At 39.5% G+C, this 13,364-nt stretch overlaps 1 protein-coding gene across 1 annotated transcript in view; it reads right to left on the reverse strand.

Annotated features, from left to right (window-relative positions):
* The window catches only part of NELL1 (NEL-like 1 (chicken)), a 603,019-nt gene that overhangs the window by 290,761 nt on the left and 298,894 nt on the right, over positions 1-13,364 (reverse strand). The window contains exon 13 of the mRNA XM_011965414.1: positions 12,769-12,897. Within this exon, the coding sequence (XP_011820804.1) occupies positions 12,769-12,897 (129 nt within the window). The remainder of the gene's footprint in view (positions 1-12,768; positions 12,898-13,364) is intronic.

Consider the following 13,364-nt stretch of genomic DNA (forward strand, 5'->3'; position numbering starts at 1 on the left):
TTAGAGTTTGATTTGATAAAGATGAAATAGAGAATTGATTCTAAATTCACTTTTCATACAATATCCAATATACTCCTTACACTCAATCAATGGATCCTGTGGGTTTCACCTCCTGCCCACATTTTCCATGTCCACCATTACATCTTGTCTGGACTGCAGCAGCAGACTAACCACTGGTGTCCCTGATTTGCTGCTACCTTCTGTCCTCCACTGAAGCCAGATGACTTTTCAGAAATACAAACTGGATCTTATCACCTCTTTTAAAATCTCATCAATAACATTTCATTTCCTAATGAATCCAAATTTCACAAGGCCTACAATGCCTCCCAATTCTTTTTCTCTCTGTGCTCAATACTCTCAATCTCCCACACTGAGTTCCAAACACACGAAATGCTCTTTTACTTTTTGGTACTTCCAGGTTTTCAGTCACACTGCTTCCAACTCTTACATCAACCTCCTCTCTTCTCACCCTCCCTCTAGTTTCTAATTCCTTCTTATCCTACAGTCTCAGTGTGAATTTCCTATACCACCCCACACTTCCCCATCAGACATTCAGCATTCATCATAGTCAGTGTAGTCCTGATCTTTCAACCTACCCTCCTCTTGACTGGTGTCTTTCCTGCTAACTCCAAGAATTAGCCTTCCCCTTCCTCACTACTCACTGACACACACCCTGAACCATATATTTTAGGACTTACTTATATCTTATTGAACTTTATTATATTCAGATTTAACTAACACCCATTCTGTGCTGGATTCTGCCTTAGATCTTTTCGTTCCCTTTAGTTCTTATAGCAATTTATTTTTATTTTTTTATTTTACCTTAAGTTCTGGGATATATGTACAGGACGTGCAGGTTTGTTACACAGGTATACATATGCCATGGTGGTTTGCTGTGCCTATCAACCCATCATCTAGGTTTTAAGCCCTGCATGCATGAGGTATTTGTCTTAATGCTCTCCCTCCCCTTGCCTCCCCACCTCCCAACAGGCCCCAGTGTGTTGTTCCCCTTCCTGTGTCCATGTGTTCTCATTGTTCAACTCCCACTTACGAGTAAGAACATGTGGTGTTTGGTTTTCTGTTCCTGTGTTAGTTTGTTAAGGATAATGGCTTCCAGTTCCATTCAAGTCCCTGCAAAGGACATGATCTCATTCTTTTATATGGCTCCATAGTATTCCATGGTGTATATGTGCTACATTTTCTTTATAGGAATTATTTAAAAAGACAACTGAAATAAGTATTAGCACACTAATTATACAAAGCGAAAATGATGAGAGATGAAGTTCCCTGCTTAAGTTCACAAAACAATGATAAAGCCAGGATTTCTAAACCAGGTACCCCAAATCTAAATCCAAACTTCCCACTAGACCTGTGTTATTCTTCTGTAATTGTTTACCCAGGTAAGCTTCGCCAGGAAGCTGAGTCACAGCAGGCACTAACATACCAGCTGCAATAACAAGAGTACAATAAAAACTGAGTGATTTCAATTCTTCTCATTTCTGTCTGAATATTAGATTTCTTGGAGATAGTTGAAAGGTATTATTTTTAAATAACCAAAAAAGTTTAAAGCGACTACATTTCTATTTCCATTTAAAGCTCTAAAACTTGGACTTGTCCCTGAAAAGCAGGGACGGTTTTCCCTTCTGTTTTTTTCTTCTTCTCTTCCTTCTTTTTGCTACATAGAAATGTTAAGTACTATAAATAACATAATTTATGCATAATGTCTTTCAAGGAGATATGCTAAAGTCCTAAAATATTATTAAGTGAGCCAAAAAATGTCTCAGCGTGATTTCTTAAGGTGAAGGTACATCACTAAAAAATCATGTAAGGCCGGTGGCTCAAGCCTGTAATCCCAGCACTTTGGGAGGCCGAGGCGGGTGGATCACGAGGTCAGGAGATCGAGACTATCCTGGCTAACATGGTGAAACCCCGTCTCTACTAAAAATACAAAAAACTAGCCGGGCGTGGTGGCGGGCGCCTGTAGTCCCAGCTACTCGGAGGCTGAGGCGGGAGAATGGCGTGAACCCGGGAGGTGGAGCTTGCAGTGAGCCGAGATCGCGCCACTGCACTCCAGCCTGGGCCACAGAGCGAGACTCCGTCTCAAAAAAAAAAAAAAAAAATCATGTAAGGCCACACACATAGGCTTGGCTTCTGGGCACCATCCAGCCCCAAGCAGAGCAAGATAGATTCACCTGGAAAAATGCCAGGTATCTGAGTTATGAGAGGGAAGTCATGATAGAGAATCAGATGCAGCATGACTGCGAGAGTTTGGGGACAGACACCAAGCAAGGCCATGCAAGTTCATCCTTATGACCTCAACGATGCTTTATCTCCTTCTTACCCATCACAGCCAGGTTTGAAAACTCATCAAGATAACAACTATTTCATTAAGAGAATGAGATGAAAATAAGCATAAATAAAAGTTCTAATTTTTTTCCATAACCCAATGGATCCAGTTTTGCACCCACTGTGATACCAGCATCCTATATGTGTATATACTGGCCTACAAAAAAAATTGAAACTTCTTAGCACATTCTCAATGCTTTTCACCATCCAACTATCAACCATATCTTTACTCTCATCTCCTACCAAAATCCTTTGGTCCAGCCATGTCAAACTTCTCACTTTGAGCTTTTGTATCTGCTGATCCCGCTACTGAGAACAGCCTTCCTGCATACCCCTTCTTGCAGAATATCTCTTTCTCAAGGACTCATTTCAAATGTCACTTCCTCTGGGCAGCCTGTGCAGACTCCCATTGGCAGAATGTATTGCTCTCACCACTGTATTCCTACAACACTATTTAAATCCTAGGATGGAACAAATCCTATTGTAATTTTCTTACCTGCTACAAGGCTCTTTTCCCCTTTTTAAACTGTTAAGCTCCTTGAGGACACGATCTATGGCTTAATCATCTTTGGATTCCTGGAAGCCAGCACAAGAACCAGCCACAGTAGATAGTCAATTAATTTTCACTTAAAGAATGAGACAAGACTCTAGGCCTGACCCTTTCCTTTATGCCTTTGGTAGAGCTGCAGTGTACAACCTTGCAGACTTTATACTGCGTAATTCTACCAGCTGCCACTCACCTAGACTGCTACATAAATGATGCCCCATGGAGTTGTACAACACAGAAGCCCCACTTTTATAAAGCCCACAATGGCTCCACACAAACTGTGGCTCAATATATATGTTGGTAGGTATATCTCTATGTTCAGAGTATGGATGGATGGATGGATATAGATAGATAGATAGATAGATAGATAGATAGATAGATAGATAGATAGATTAGATATTTATATATGCCATGAAGATCTAAAGACCTGTGTTCTAGTGTTCTAGAACAAATACTGCCAATGATTTAAATAATATTTATTGTTGGTATAATAATGCATGATAATATAATTATAATGTTACAGTACATAGCTATGCTGCTTTAGCCTTTGCAAAATGCTTTCACATTCAATATCTTATTTAATTTCCACAACCAATTGGCAAAGTAAGGCCTTTATTTTGGCCTCGTTGAAAAGACCTGTTTAGATCATGAAAGAAACCAAAACACAGAAGAATTGGGTGACTCTCCAATGTTACCCGGCTGCTAAATGATAGAGTCAGGATCCATCAAGGTCTTCTTGTCCCTATTTCAATGTTTTTTGTTTTGTTTTGTTTTTTACTACATCACTCCCCTGGGAGTTGTCAGGGGAAAAAATGGAGGGAAGAAAAATGTTAGAAAGCAAAAATATTTGAGGATAGCTGACCACCAAGACAAACTCCCAGGCAGAGACAATCTGCTCAGTCCTCTAAGCAGTTCTCTCTTCCATGTTCACATTACTTTAACTTTTCCTTTCTTTTGCTATGCTGCTTGGAATTTAACGGTTTGGAGACTTTCTTAATTAACAAACATCCTCTTTAAAGAATACATTTACCTCTGGTAACGTTAGCTGGATATCAATCATTTACAAATGTGTGTAAGCTTGTTCCATGAATTGCTTTCTTTCTAGCATAAAACTCAGAACTGTAGCACACGGGAAATTGTGAATTTTGCTTGGAAAGAAAGGAGATGGGTCACCTTGAGACATGAGGAATATTGAGGATAGAACAAACCCAAATGAGGTGATACAGTGGGGGCCACAGGAAAGGCTGGAGATAATGCAACAGGAAAGTGAAAGGGGGATGGTTAAGTAGTTAAATCCTATTTGGTCTCCAAGTAAGCAAGCTTCAACATAATCAGTTGAAGCCAAAACTCATTTATGGGAAAAAAGAAATAAATAAAAAGTAAAAAGCTTATAATTAATGAGGAGATTTTTTTTTTCATTTAATAACTGGAAAAGATCAAAAAGCCACTCACCAAAACCGATTTTTTTTTTCCTCCTGGGCACACAGCTAGATGACATTTACCAGCCTCTCTTGCTGTTAGATATAGCCAGCATCTGAGTTCTGGCCAGTGAAATGCGATTAGCCCTGGACCATAAAAACCTCTCACTGGTAACCTTCCATTGTTCTCCCCTTCCCTGGTGACCTTGGGAGGCACATACTGCACATGCTAGAGCCACAAGAGGAAAGGAGCCAGGGTCCCTGACTCATGGTTTACAGGGGAGCCACGTGTTAACCAGGAACATCCATTTGAAAATCTGTAGAATATCTGTTTTCCATAAGCAGCTGATAAAAATGAGCTTTTAAAAACCATTATCTTTTTATCAAAATGAAGGGACAGCTACCTTCTTGTCATGTAGTGAAGGAAAGGCATTCCGTAGCAAAGAAAGGTAGTGACGTTTATATGGAATAAAGTTAACAGGCAGCGTTTCAGCATGAAACGCTCACACACGAGCATTCATACATGAACTGAGTATTAGCAAAAGTGAGAAGCAGCCCCTGACCTGCAGACTCTGCGCTTTAAAAAGCAGCCCTTGAGCAATGCTAGTAAGATGAACTTGACATAAGAAAACAGTGTCAGATACAGAAAAGCACTTTCTTTCTTCCTTCCTTTCTCTCTTTACGCAAATATGTTTGTGTGTCTATAATGTACCATGCACTATTTTAGGTGCTAGAGATAGTGAACGAAATAAAATTGCTGCCCTCATGAAGTTTATATTTCAAAGGGGTTAAGTCAGATAATAAACCTTTAAACAGAAAAACACAAATAAGAAAACAACACAATTTTAGAGAATAAGTGCTACAAAGAAAATAAATCAAATTCAAATGGTATAGGGAGTAACTGATGATAGCAGCAGAGCTAATTTAGCCAGCATGGTTAGGAGCGATCTTTCTAAAGAAGTGACATTTAAATTACATATTGAACAAGGCCTAGAAAGCAGATTTGGAAAGATCTGAGCGAAGGGCCTCCCAGGTTGAGAAAAGAACTACTGCACAGGCCTATTGGAGGGACACAAAGAATTCCAGTGTGATGGGAAAAGAGTGTACACTGGAGAGAGTGACACAAGATGAATTTGGAGAAGTAGGCAGGTTCCAGTTCACGTAGGGCCTGACACTGGACCAAGTTTGCATATTATTCTGAGTCAGGGAGCTATGAGACAAATCTCAACAGGAGAGTAGCATAATCTACTTCCACCTTAAAAGTTCAATTTAAAGATGTTTGAAGATGAACTATGGTAGGCTAGAGTGGATGCTATCAGGATCACTAGCCAAAAGATAAACGAAGCTTGGTCCAGGGTGGAAGTGGTGAAGATAGCAAGACATGAGTGAATTTGTGATTCATTTTGGAGGGAAAGCTAACAAGACTTTCTGATGTAGCAGATGTTGGGAATAAAGAAAAGAGTGGAATCAAGGATGATATCTACGTCTTATCACCTGAGCAACTAAGTGGATGCACCCTTACCCGAAATTGGGAGAAAAGCACCTGGTTCTGTTTTCAAGACCCTGGAACTCAGGGTATCTTTGCAGTAAAATACTTCAGCTACGTGAAGATCATGATGCTACATACATCATGATGTTCACACATTTTATAAAATGCAAAATATTTAAATACAAAAACTGTAAAAAAAAAAAAAAAAGTTACGTAAGTATTGGATAACTAGATGCATAATTAAACAAACTAGCCCATTCCCTACACAATCTCATAAGCATTTGCAGGGTCTTGTTTCTATAGAAGTTCATTCACATGAGTCTCTGCGCCTAGTAAATATCTATCCCCTGGGCTTCTATGAACCGGCCTGAAAACCTAATCAATGCCTACACCACTTCTGTCACAAAGAAATAACTACAAATTCTGCACATATCTTGCAAATAAATGTTTGAAGCATGAAGCGTGGTAAAAAAATAATAATAATAAAACAAAACAACGCTATTTGAACATCCATCCTGACCATTGCCCCAGCTGATTTGACTGGGGTTCAATTCCTAAGGACAGAGCTTAGGAATTTACTCCTTCTTTTAACAACTAGGTGGAATAACCAGGATTTGAAGTTGAACTTTATTTTTCTTTGTGTTATACTTTCAAGAAGAAAATCTTGTGTGTGGGTGTCGGGGGCGGGGCGGGCAGCAGGAGGCGGGGAGATGGTGGTTAAGAAGATTTCAAGTGGGTGGGAGAGCAAGAATAGATGCACTTTGGCTAAGTAGCCTAGGAAATAATGAAGCAGAGGCAGAGAAAATCCAGGCCTGGGAACAACGCTCAGCTGCATCTGCCGCTGGGAGGAAGGTGACATGTGAGTTATCCTGAACAAAGCAAAGGCTAGGAATCTCTGTGCCTTGGAAAGGGGACGTGGGGATTGACAGATAGCTGGGTACTGGAAGATCTCTCCATTAGTAAGGCAGGCTAATGAGAAAACAGAAAAAAAAAAAAAAAAAAAGATGCCCCAAAGGTATTCTTATCTCAAGCATTCTGAATCCCTGGAAATAAATGGGAGCAGGAGCTAAGAATTAAGGTTTTGCTGACGACGCCTAATCAGAAGAGGCTTTTGATCCCTACTGTGGTTTGAATGTTTGTTCCCTCCAAAATTCACGTGGAAATTTCATCACCATTGTAACGATATTAAGAAGTGGAACTTTTAAGAGATGATTAGGCCATGATGGCTCTGCCCTCATATAAAAAGGCCACTTCTGGCCCCCTCTTGCCCACTTCTTGCTCTTCTGCCTTCCACCTGTGATGATGAATCAAAAGGGCCCTCATCAGATGCTGGCACCTTGATTTTGGACTTCTTAGTCTCCAGCACCATCAGAAAATAAATTTCCATTCTTTGTAAATTACCCAGCCTCAGGTGTTCTGTTACAGAGGCACGAATGAACTAAAGTGATGCTTTGCTATCCAAAGTAGAGCTTTAGGAGACTGAAGTCCATACTCGAGAAGAAACTGGGCTATGTAGATCATGATGTTCACACATTTTATAAAATGCAAAATATTTAAATCTAAAAAATGTTACCTAAATACTGGATAATTAGAAGTGTAATTAAGTAAACTAGCCCATTTCCCCTACACAATCTCTTAATTAAGAATTTGCAGGATCTTGTATCTATAGAAGTACATTCACAGTAGTCTCTGTGTCTGGTAAATATCTACCCACTTAGCTATTCTGCGGGCTGCGTTCTGTTTGAACTCTGATCTCTCTATCACTTTCCCGGCCTCTTATCATTCTAAAGGTCAGACCCTTCACCACCACCTCTAGTCATATGAAAGAAGATGTAAATCACCTTGCTGATCAGCTGCTCTGTTTCAGACATGTCAGTTTTATTACATGAAATTATTAAATTCATACCAATTCGGGTCATTTTTTTCCAAAATATTTCCTTGAATACAATTCCTCTTGTGTTTTTCCAAGGAAGGAATGAGTTCACCTATACATTATTATGCTGGGTGCCCCACTGCTAACAATATGCACCTGGAAGAATTGATGAACCCTAGTCCTTCCATCTGAATGTATTCTCCCCTGCTACCTGCCAATTTGATCTCCTTCTCAAAGTACTGTTCTCAGTCAGTACACAATCCTGCAATTCCAAGAAAGATCTTCATAAACATTAATGATTTAAGTAAACAATAATGGTAAAAATAATAACTGTGATCTATTCAATATTTAGGGAATACCAGACAATTTGCTAAATTTCTGACATGCATTGTTTCATTATCATCTTAATTGGGAAATCCAATTACCATGTTGAATTTGGCATAACAAAACGCTAATTTATAACTTGTGGTCTGTAAAAAGTCTATTGCTTGGCAGCAGTGCCACAGCAAACTCCTGATGACTCAACAATTTGTACTTTGGTAACTCTCAATGCTTGCTCTATTAAAAACTGCTTTCAGTTGTGAGCTCTGAATTTTGGTATCCTTCTGAACCCACAAAAGTTGGATCTATTAATTCAGGAAGACATATCAGTAGGCTTATGCTATTATGCACAAGGTAATATAACTCCCCACCCCCAAATCCTACAAATGTCAGTGGCATAGAAGATTATTTCTCACTCATGCCACATATCTATCACCTGTCAGTTGTCATACGGTTCCATGTCATCTTCATTCTGGGACGTCAGCTAAAGGAGAAGCCCTGACCTGGAACACTGCCAGTTTTTGTTTCAGCGAGAAAAGAGAATGATGTGGAATTCTGCAAAAGCTCCTTGAGGTTCTACTCTGAAACTACATATCATGTCTACTCACATTTCATTACCCAAAACTGATGTCGGCAAAGTTGGGAGGGCAACCAACATTTTGAACGCTAACACAGTATTGGAACAGTGTGGGTGGTGGAAGGAGAGGGAGCAGCGTAAGTCAGGCAGAAAGCTCTGGAGTAGAAATGAGTTGAGGATGATCTTTTTACTTCATTTCTCTGAGCCCTAGTGTCTGTACTCATAAAAAGGAGTTAATTTGGCCAATGATGCAACTTTCTCACAGATTTACTGTAAGGTTCAAAAAGTGTAACATATATCAAAGGAGTCTGACAAATTCAAAACACTCGCAAGTAAAAGGTATTACCATTTAATGTTAATTGTAGTGCTTTCCATGCCTGACAGATGGCATGATGTGTATATTACATTGTTCTTTATGCTCCTAAGTAACTTTTTACTACAGGAAGAAAAAGTTTAGGAGACTCTATCTAGGTAGACTACAAATTCAAGAATTAAGATCGTGAGTAGGACTCCTGTTGCTATACTTTCCTCAGACACTATTTCTAATGCATCAGAAACTACTGAAGACCAACCTGTTGAAAAATGTCATTACGAAGGGAAAAAGCCTCAGCTGACAAGATTCCTAAAACATTATAATCCAACTAGAGCAGTTTTCAAAATGGGGAAGCCTCCTACTGGAGTCAGAAGAGGCAAAATGAAACAGCCTCCTGTGAACTGTACCACAGCCAACAAAAGGTCTTATTGTCTTCTATTGATTGGCCAGGAGTTCAGCTAGCTTCCCTGTGGCAGTTTCTACGACAATCTCTACAGAGCAGGGGCCCGTAATATGCCACCTCTCTGCTTCTAACTTAGGAAGTTAAGGAAATTGAAAGCCTTTTGTGCTTCCTTTTCCACTGAGAGCCTGAATAGGCTTTTCAAGATGGCCTGGACAATGTGTGTAATATTTTGTTTTAATTTGCAAACCACTCTTGTTCATTGTGGCTTTTATCGTATGCGTCATTTTCATCCCATTTACTCAGAGTAAAAATAACTTGCTTCAAGCAGCTCATAAGTATTTACTTCTTTCTAGGCTGTGGAGAGACAATGAATGCAGCCTCAGAGAGTCTCTGTTCCTAGGAGGGCACTTGGCCACCTGTAAGCGTGTCTATCCGATCATTTCAAAGGGCAAATCTTAAGAGAGAGCTAGGGAAATGGCCTCCATGATCATTTATCTCATTTAATTCATCTAAAGGTAACCATAAAAGAATGGTTGCTAAAACCCTATTTTGAGGTAAAGGGCAAAGCTTATTTGGTTTCAGGAAGACAAACCTCTCCTCCAGCTCCAGGGAATAAACACAATTAGCCCAAACCAGTGACAGCCATCTCATTCTCTTTTCTCACACATCGGTCTACAAGTGTGTGTGTGGTGAGGATAGAAGTGGTGTAACCTGGGTCTGAAAAATAACACAGGGGAAGTCTTCTGTATGTGGTTATGGTGGTAATAGGGGTAGAGTGGGGGAATGGCTTTCTAGGAAGGACTTTCTTTGAGCATAAAATGACAGAACTTCACACAGACAAGGTTTTTAAGCCCTGCCCCTTCCTCTCTTCCTTGCTTAGGATGCTGCTGTGAGGGTATAATGCTTAGAGCTATGGAAGTCATCATGCAATCACGGAAAAATAAGCCCAAAGATCAAAGTTCAAATGCTGAAGATGGCAGAAGGAATGAGAGAAAGGCATCTGCTCTAAATGTTGGCATTCACTCTACTGGGTTCTCTGTGCCTCACAGCCAGATGCCCAGTATTTGACCCCAGCTTTAACCCATGAGTTCTGTTCCTGCATGCTAGAAGGGGTCCGATGTTTAGCCATTTCTCCTCAGGTGCTATCCTTCTCTCCAAGAACACGTCCCCTGGAGCTTATGGAAAGTCTCCATACAACAGGGAAATGACTGAAGCCCAGTCACATTGCCATTACCCAACAGCAATAGCACCACAATGCAAACTGGCCTAAGGCCAGGCTCATACACTGAGCTAAACAGGAGCATGTCTAAGAAAACAGCGATTCAGACCTAAAAACCACTCAACATTATAAAATAAGGCCTCATAGAGAAAGAGCAGATTGATATTGCAGGTGGCTCCTCATGGAGCCAATCTTTTGTAATAAAAAACGATATCAATGAGAAATGAATCAAAGAGTCCCAAACAGCATTAGCACCAGCAGTTTTCTCCCATATTCTGCCAGGTCTCGACAGAGAAGTGGGGCCAGGAATGTTGGCTATGCTGATTTCAACGAACAACTAAAAGGTCTGCAAGTGGTGTAACCAGGATTCACATTGTTTTTGAGGTTCCTTCTATCATTTTTATAATTGTTCAAAGTCTATCCCTGCATATAAGAAAAGGTGAGAAGGTACATATTTTAGACTATTATGTGGCTTATAGGATTTTTCCATGGTAAATAGTGGGAATATTCACATTTTTAAATTTTAAAATTACTTAAATTTTCTGATAGAAAATAGCATAAGATCTAAACATAAATATTAATATGAAGTGTTGAAATTGATACTCCCATCACCCCAAATTAACAAATAACTAAGATGTATTAAAGGGAAGATGAAAAGGTTCATAAGTGAAGGGGCAGTTTCATTCTCCCAAGTGGCATGTCTCCTTAAAACTTCAAATCCATAAAACCAGCCAAAAAAAAGGGTGAAAAATAAGAAGACAAAATCATTATATATTATTAGAATATATTGTTAATAAAAATTATGGTAGTAACAAACAAAGTCTTCCAGAAGAAATGAAAAAAAAAAAAACCAACAACAGAGGGTTCCTACAAGGTACTGGTCTCTGGTAGTAATAAGATACATCCTCTTGACAACTAGAGGTCTTTAGTCAAAGCCAAAATGTTAACCAGGGATTAGCAAGATATAGCCATTCCTGGGTATATGCAGGGACTTGGTTGTAGGTCCCTGTGTATACCCAAACCTACACATACTCATATCCCAAAGTAGGCTTTGCAGAACCCACTGTATAGGAAAAGTTGGCCCTCCACATAGGCAGGTTTTGCACCCTGCGAATTCTGTATTTTTGACTTGTGTTTGGTTGAAAAAAATCCATGTATAAGAGGGCATGCAAAGTTTAAACCCGTGTTGTTCAAGGGTCAACTATGAGACAGCAGAATAGTAAGAAATTCACCATTACTATCATCAGTTATTACTGCCTTTACCTTTAGAATACCTGACCTACTTGAGAGCTAAAACACTCAGAGGAAAGTGACCAGAATTTTGCAGCATTCATTGAAGACAACTACCCAAATCATCATGGTGCAATATATCATTAATAAAGACAACAGGAATAATTGGAACTAGGAAAAAAAGAAAAATAGCCCAGCCATCACTTTGCTTATTAAAGCTTTTGCAAACTGATGGAAGGGAGCCATGAGCACATTGGAAATGGATGGGCTCAGATATTACGGCACTATACATATAGACCAGGTCGAACTAACTCCCACTCCTCTGGCATGTTAAGGAAATAGGGATGTGCAATGCTCACCACTAGCAGGTTGCAGTACTGAGCCTGAAAAAACGGTGCTCTCTTAAGATGGAGGAGTTGTTCTCTCTAGAGCAGAAATGTGGGTCACTGATGCTTGAGGCCACCATCCCACTGTAATGGCGTCAGCCCATGTGCCAAAGTTATGAGTCCCTCCATCACTGTGACTTTTAGTAGAGACTGGGAATTGGCAATGCATGAATCAGTCATTAAGAAACCCACTAAAAAGAATACAAACCTGATCTTGTCAGGTCAAGGAGATAGCAGCTTAGTATGAGTTAATGTCAAAGTATCATTCGAAAACAGAATCCACCATGTACGTTTAATTAAATATGAAGATGGCAATCTCATCAAATAAGAAAAGAGAATATGATGTGTCTATGGTTGATCTAGTGATTGTTATGTGCACAGCAGCAGAACATGGGATTTGATATGTCCCTGTTGCCTTTGTTTCTTTGCTGTGTTTCATAACTGCCTTCAAAGGTCTTGCCTTCTCATGCTACTGAGCAGTATGGATAAACCAGGAGAACACAGAACCTTCAGCAATTGATATGATTTCTTGTAGGATTGCATAGGACCAGAGCCAAGTGATAGTTTTCACTCTTTAACCACACCTACCAGGAATACACTTCTCAGTCAACCTCTCACAAGTGACTTCATGAAATAGCGTACTTACCTTCACAGTAGGCAGAGTCTCCCTGGACAGAGATGTAACCACTCTTGCACTCACAAGTAGCTTTTGTATTCCAGTTTTTGCACTCTGAGTTTTCACCACATTTAGGTCCTTCTGCACAAAAGTTATGACCTAGAAAAAACAAATAAAATTGTACAACAGAAAAGAAAGAAATAAAGTAACTCCCCAAAATAAAGTATGTAACATTTTTTTTTTATTATACGTCACTATGCAGGAAAATACACTTTGGCAGTATGTAAGGATAAACTAGATAAGAAAGTGGCAGAATATATATAGGAAACTTCGGGCTGTCCCAGGCATAAGAGGCTTTCCCCTACCCATATTCAAATTTGCGAAGACTGTTCCTGCCTGAATGCTTTTATCCATGCTGATCCTGCATCCTCTTCTCACTACATTCTTACATGACTACTCTTTTTGTAATTGTTTTCTTATAAAATTTATAATACAAAGAGTACATAAAATTAATATATATGAATATATAAAATAAAATGAATACAACCAGATTATCAAAACTGCTTAATTTCCCTCCCCCAATGAATCTCCCTCCCAGCCACTAGAGATAACTATCCTCAATTTTG

Source organism: Mandrillus leucophaeus, unplaced genomic scaffold, assembly GCF_000951045.1.
Source record: "Mandrillus leucophaeus isolate KB7577 unplaced genomic scaffold, Mleu.le_1.0 Scaffold723, whole genome shotgun sequence".
Taxonomy (NCBI): Eukaryota; Metazoa; Chordata; class Mammalia; order Primates; family Cercopithecidae; genus Mandrillus; species Mandrillus leucophaeus.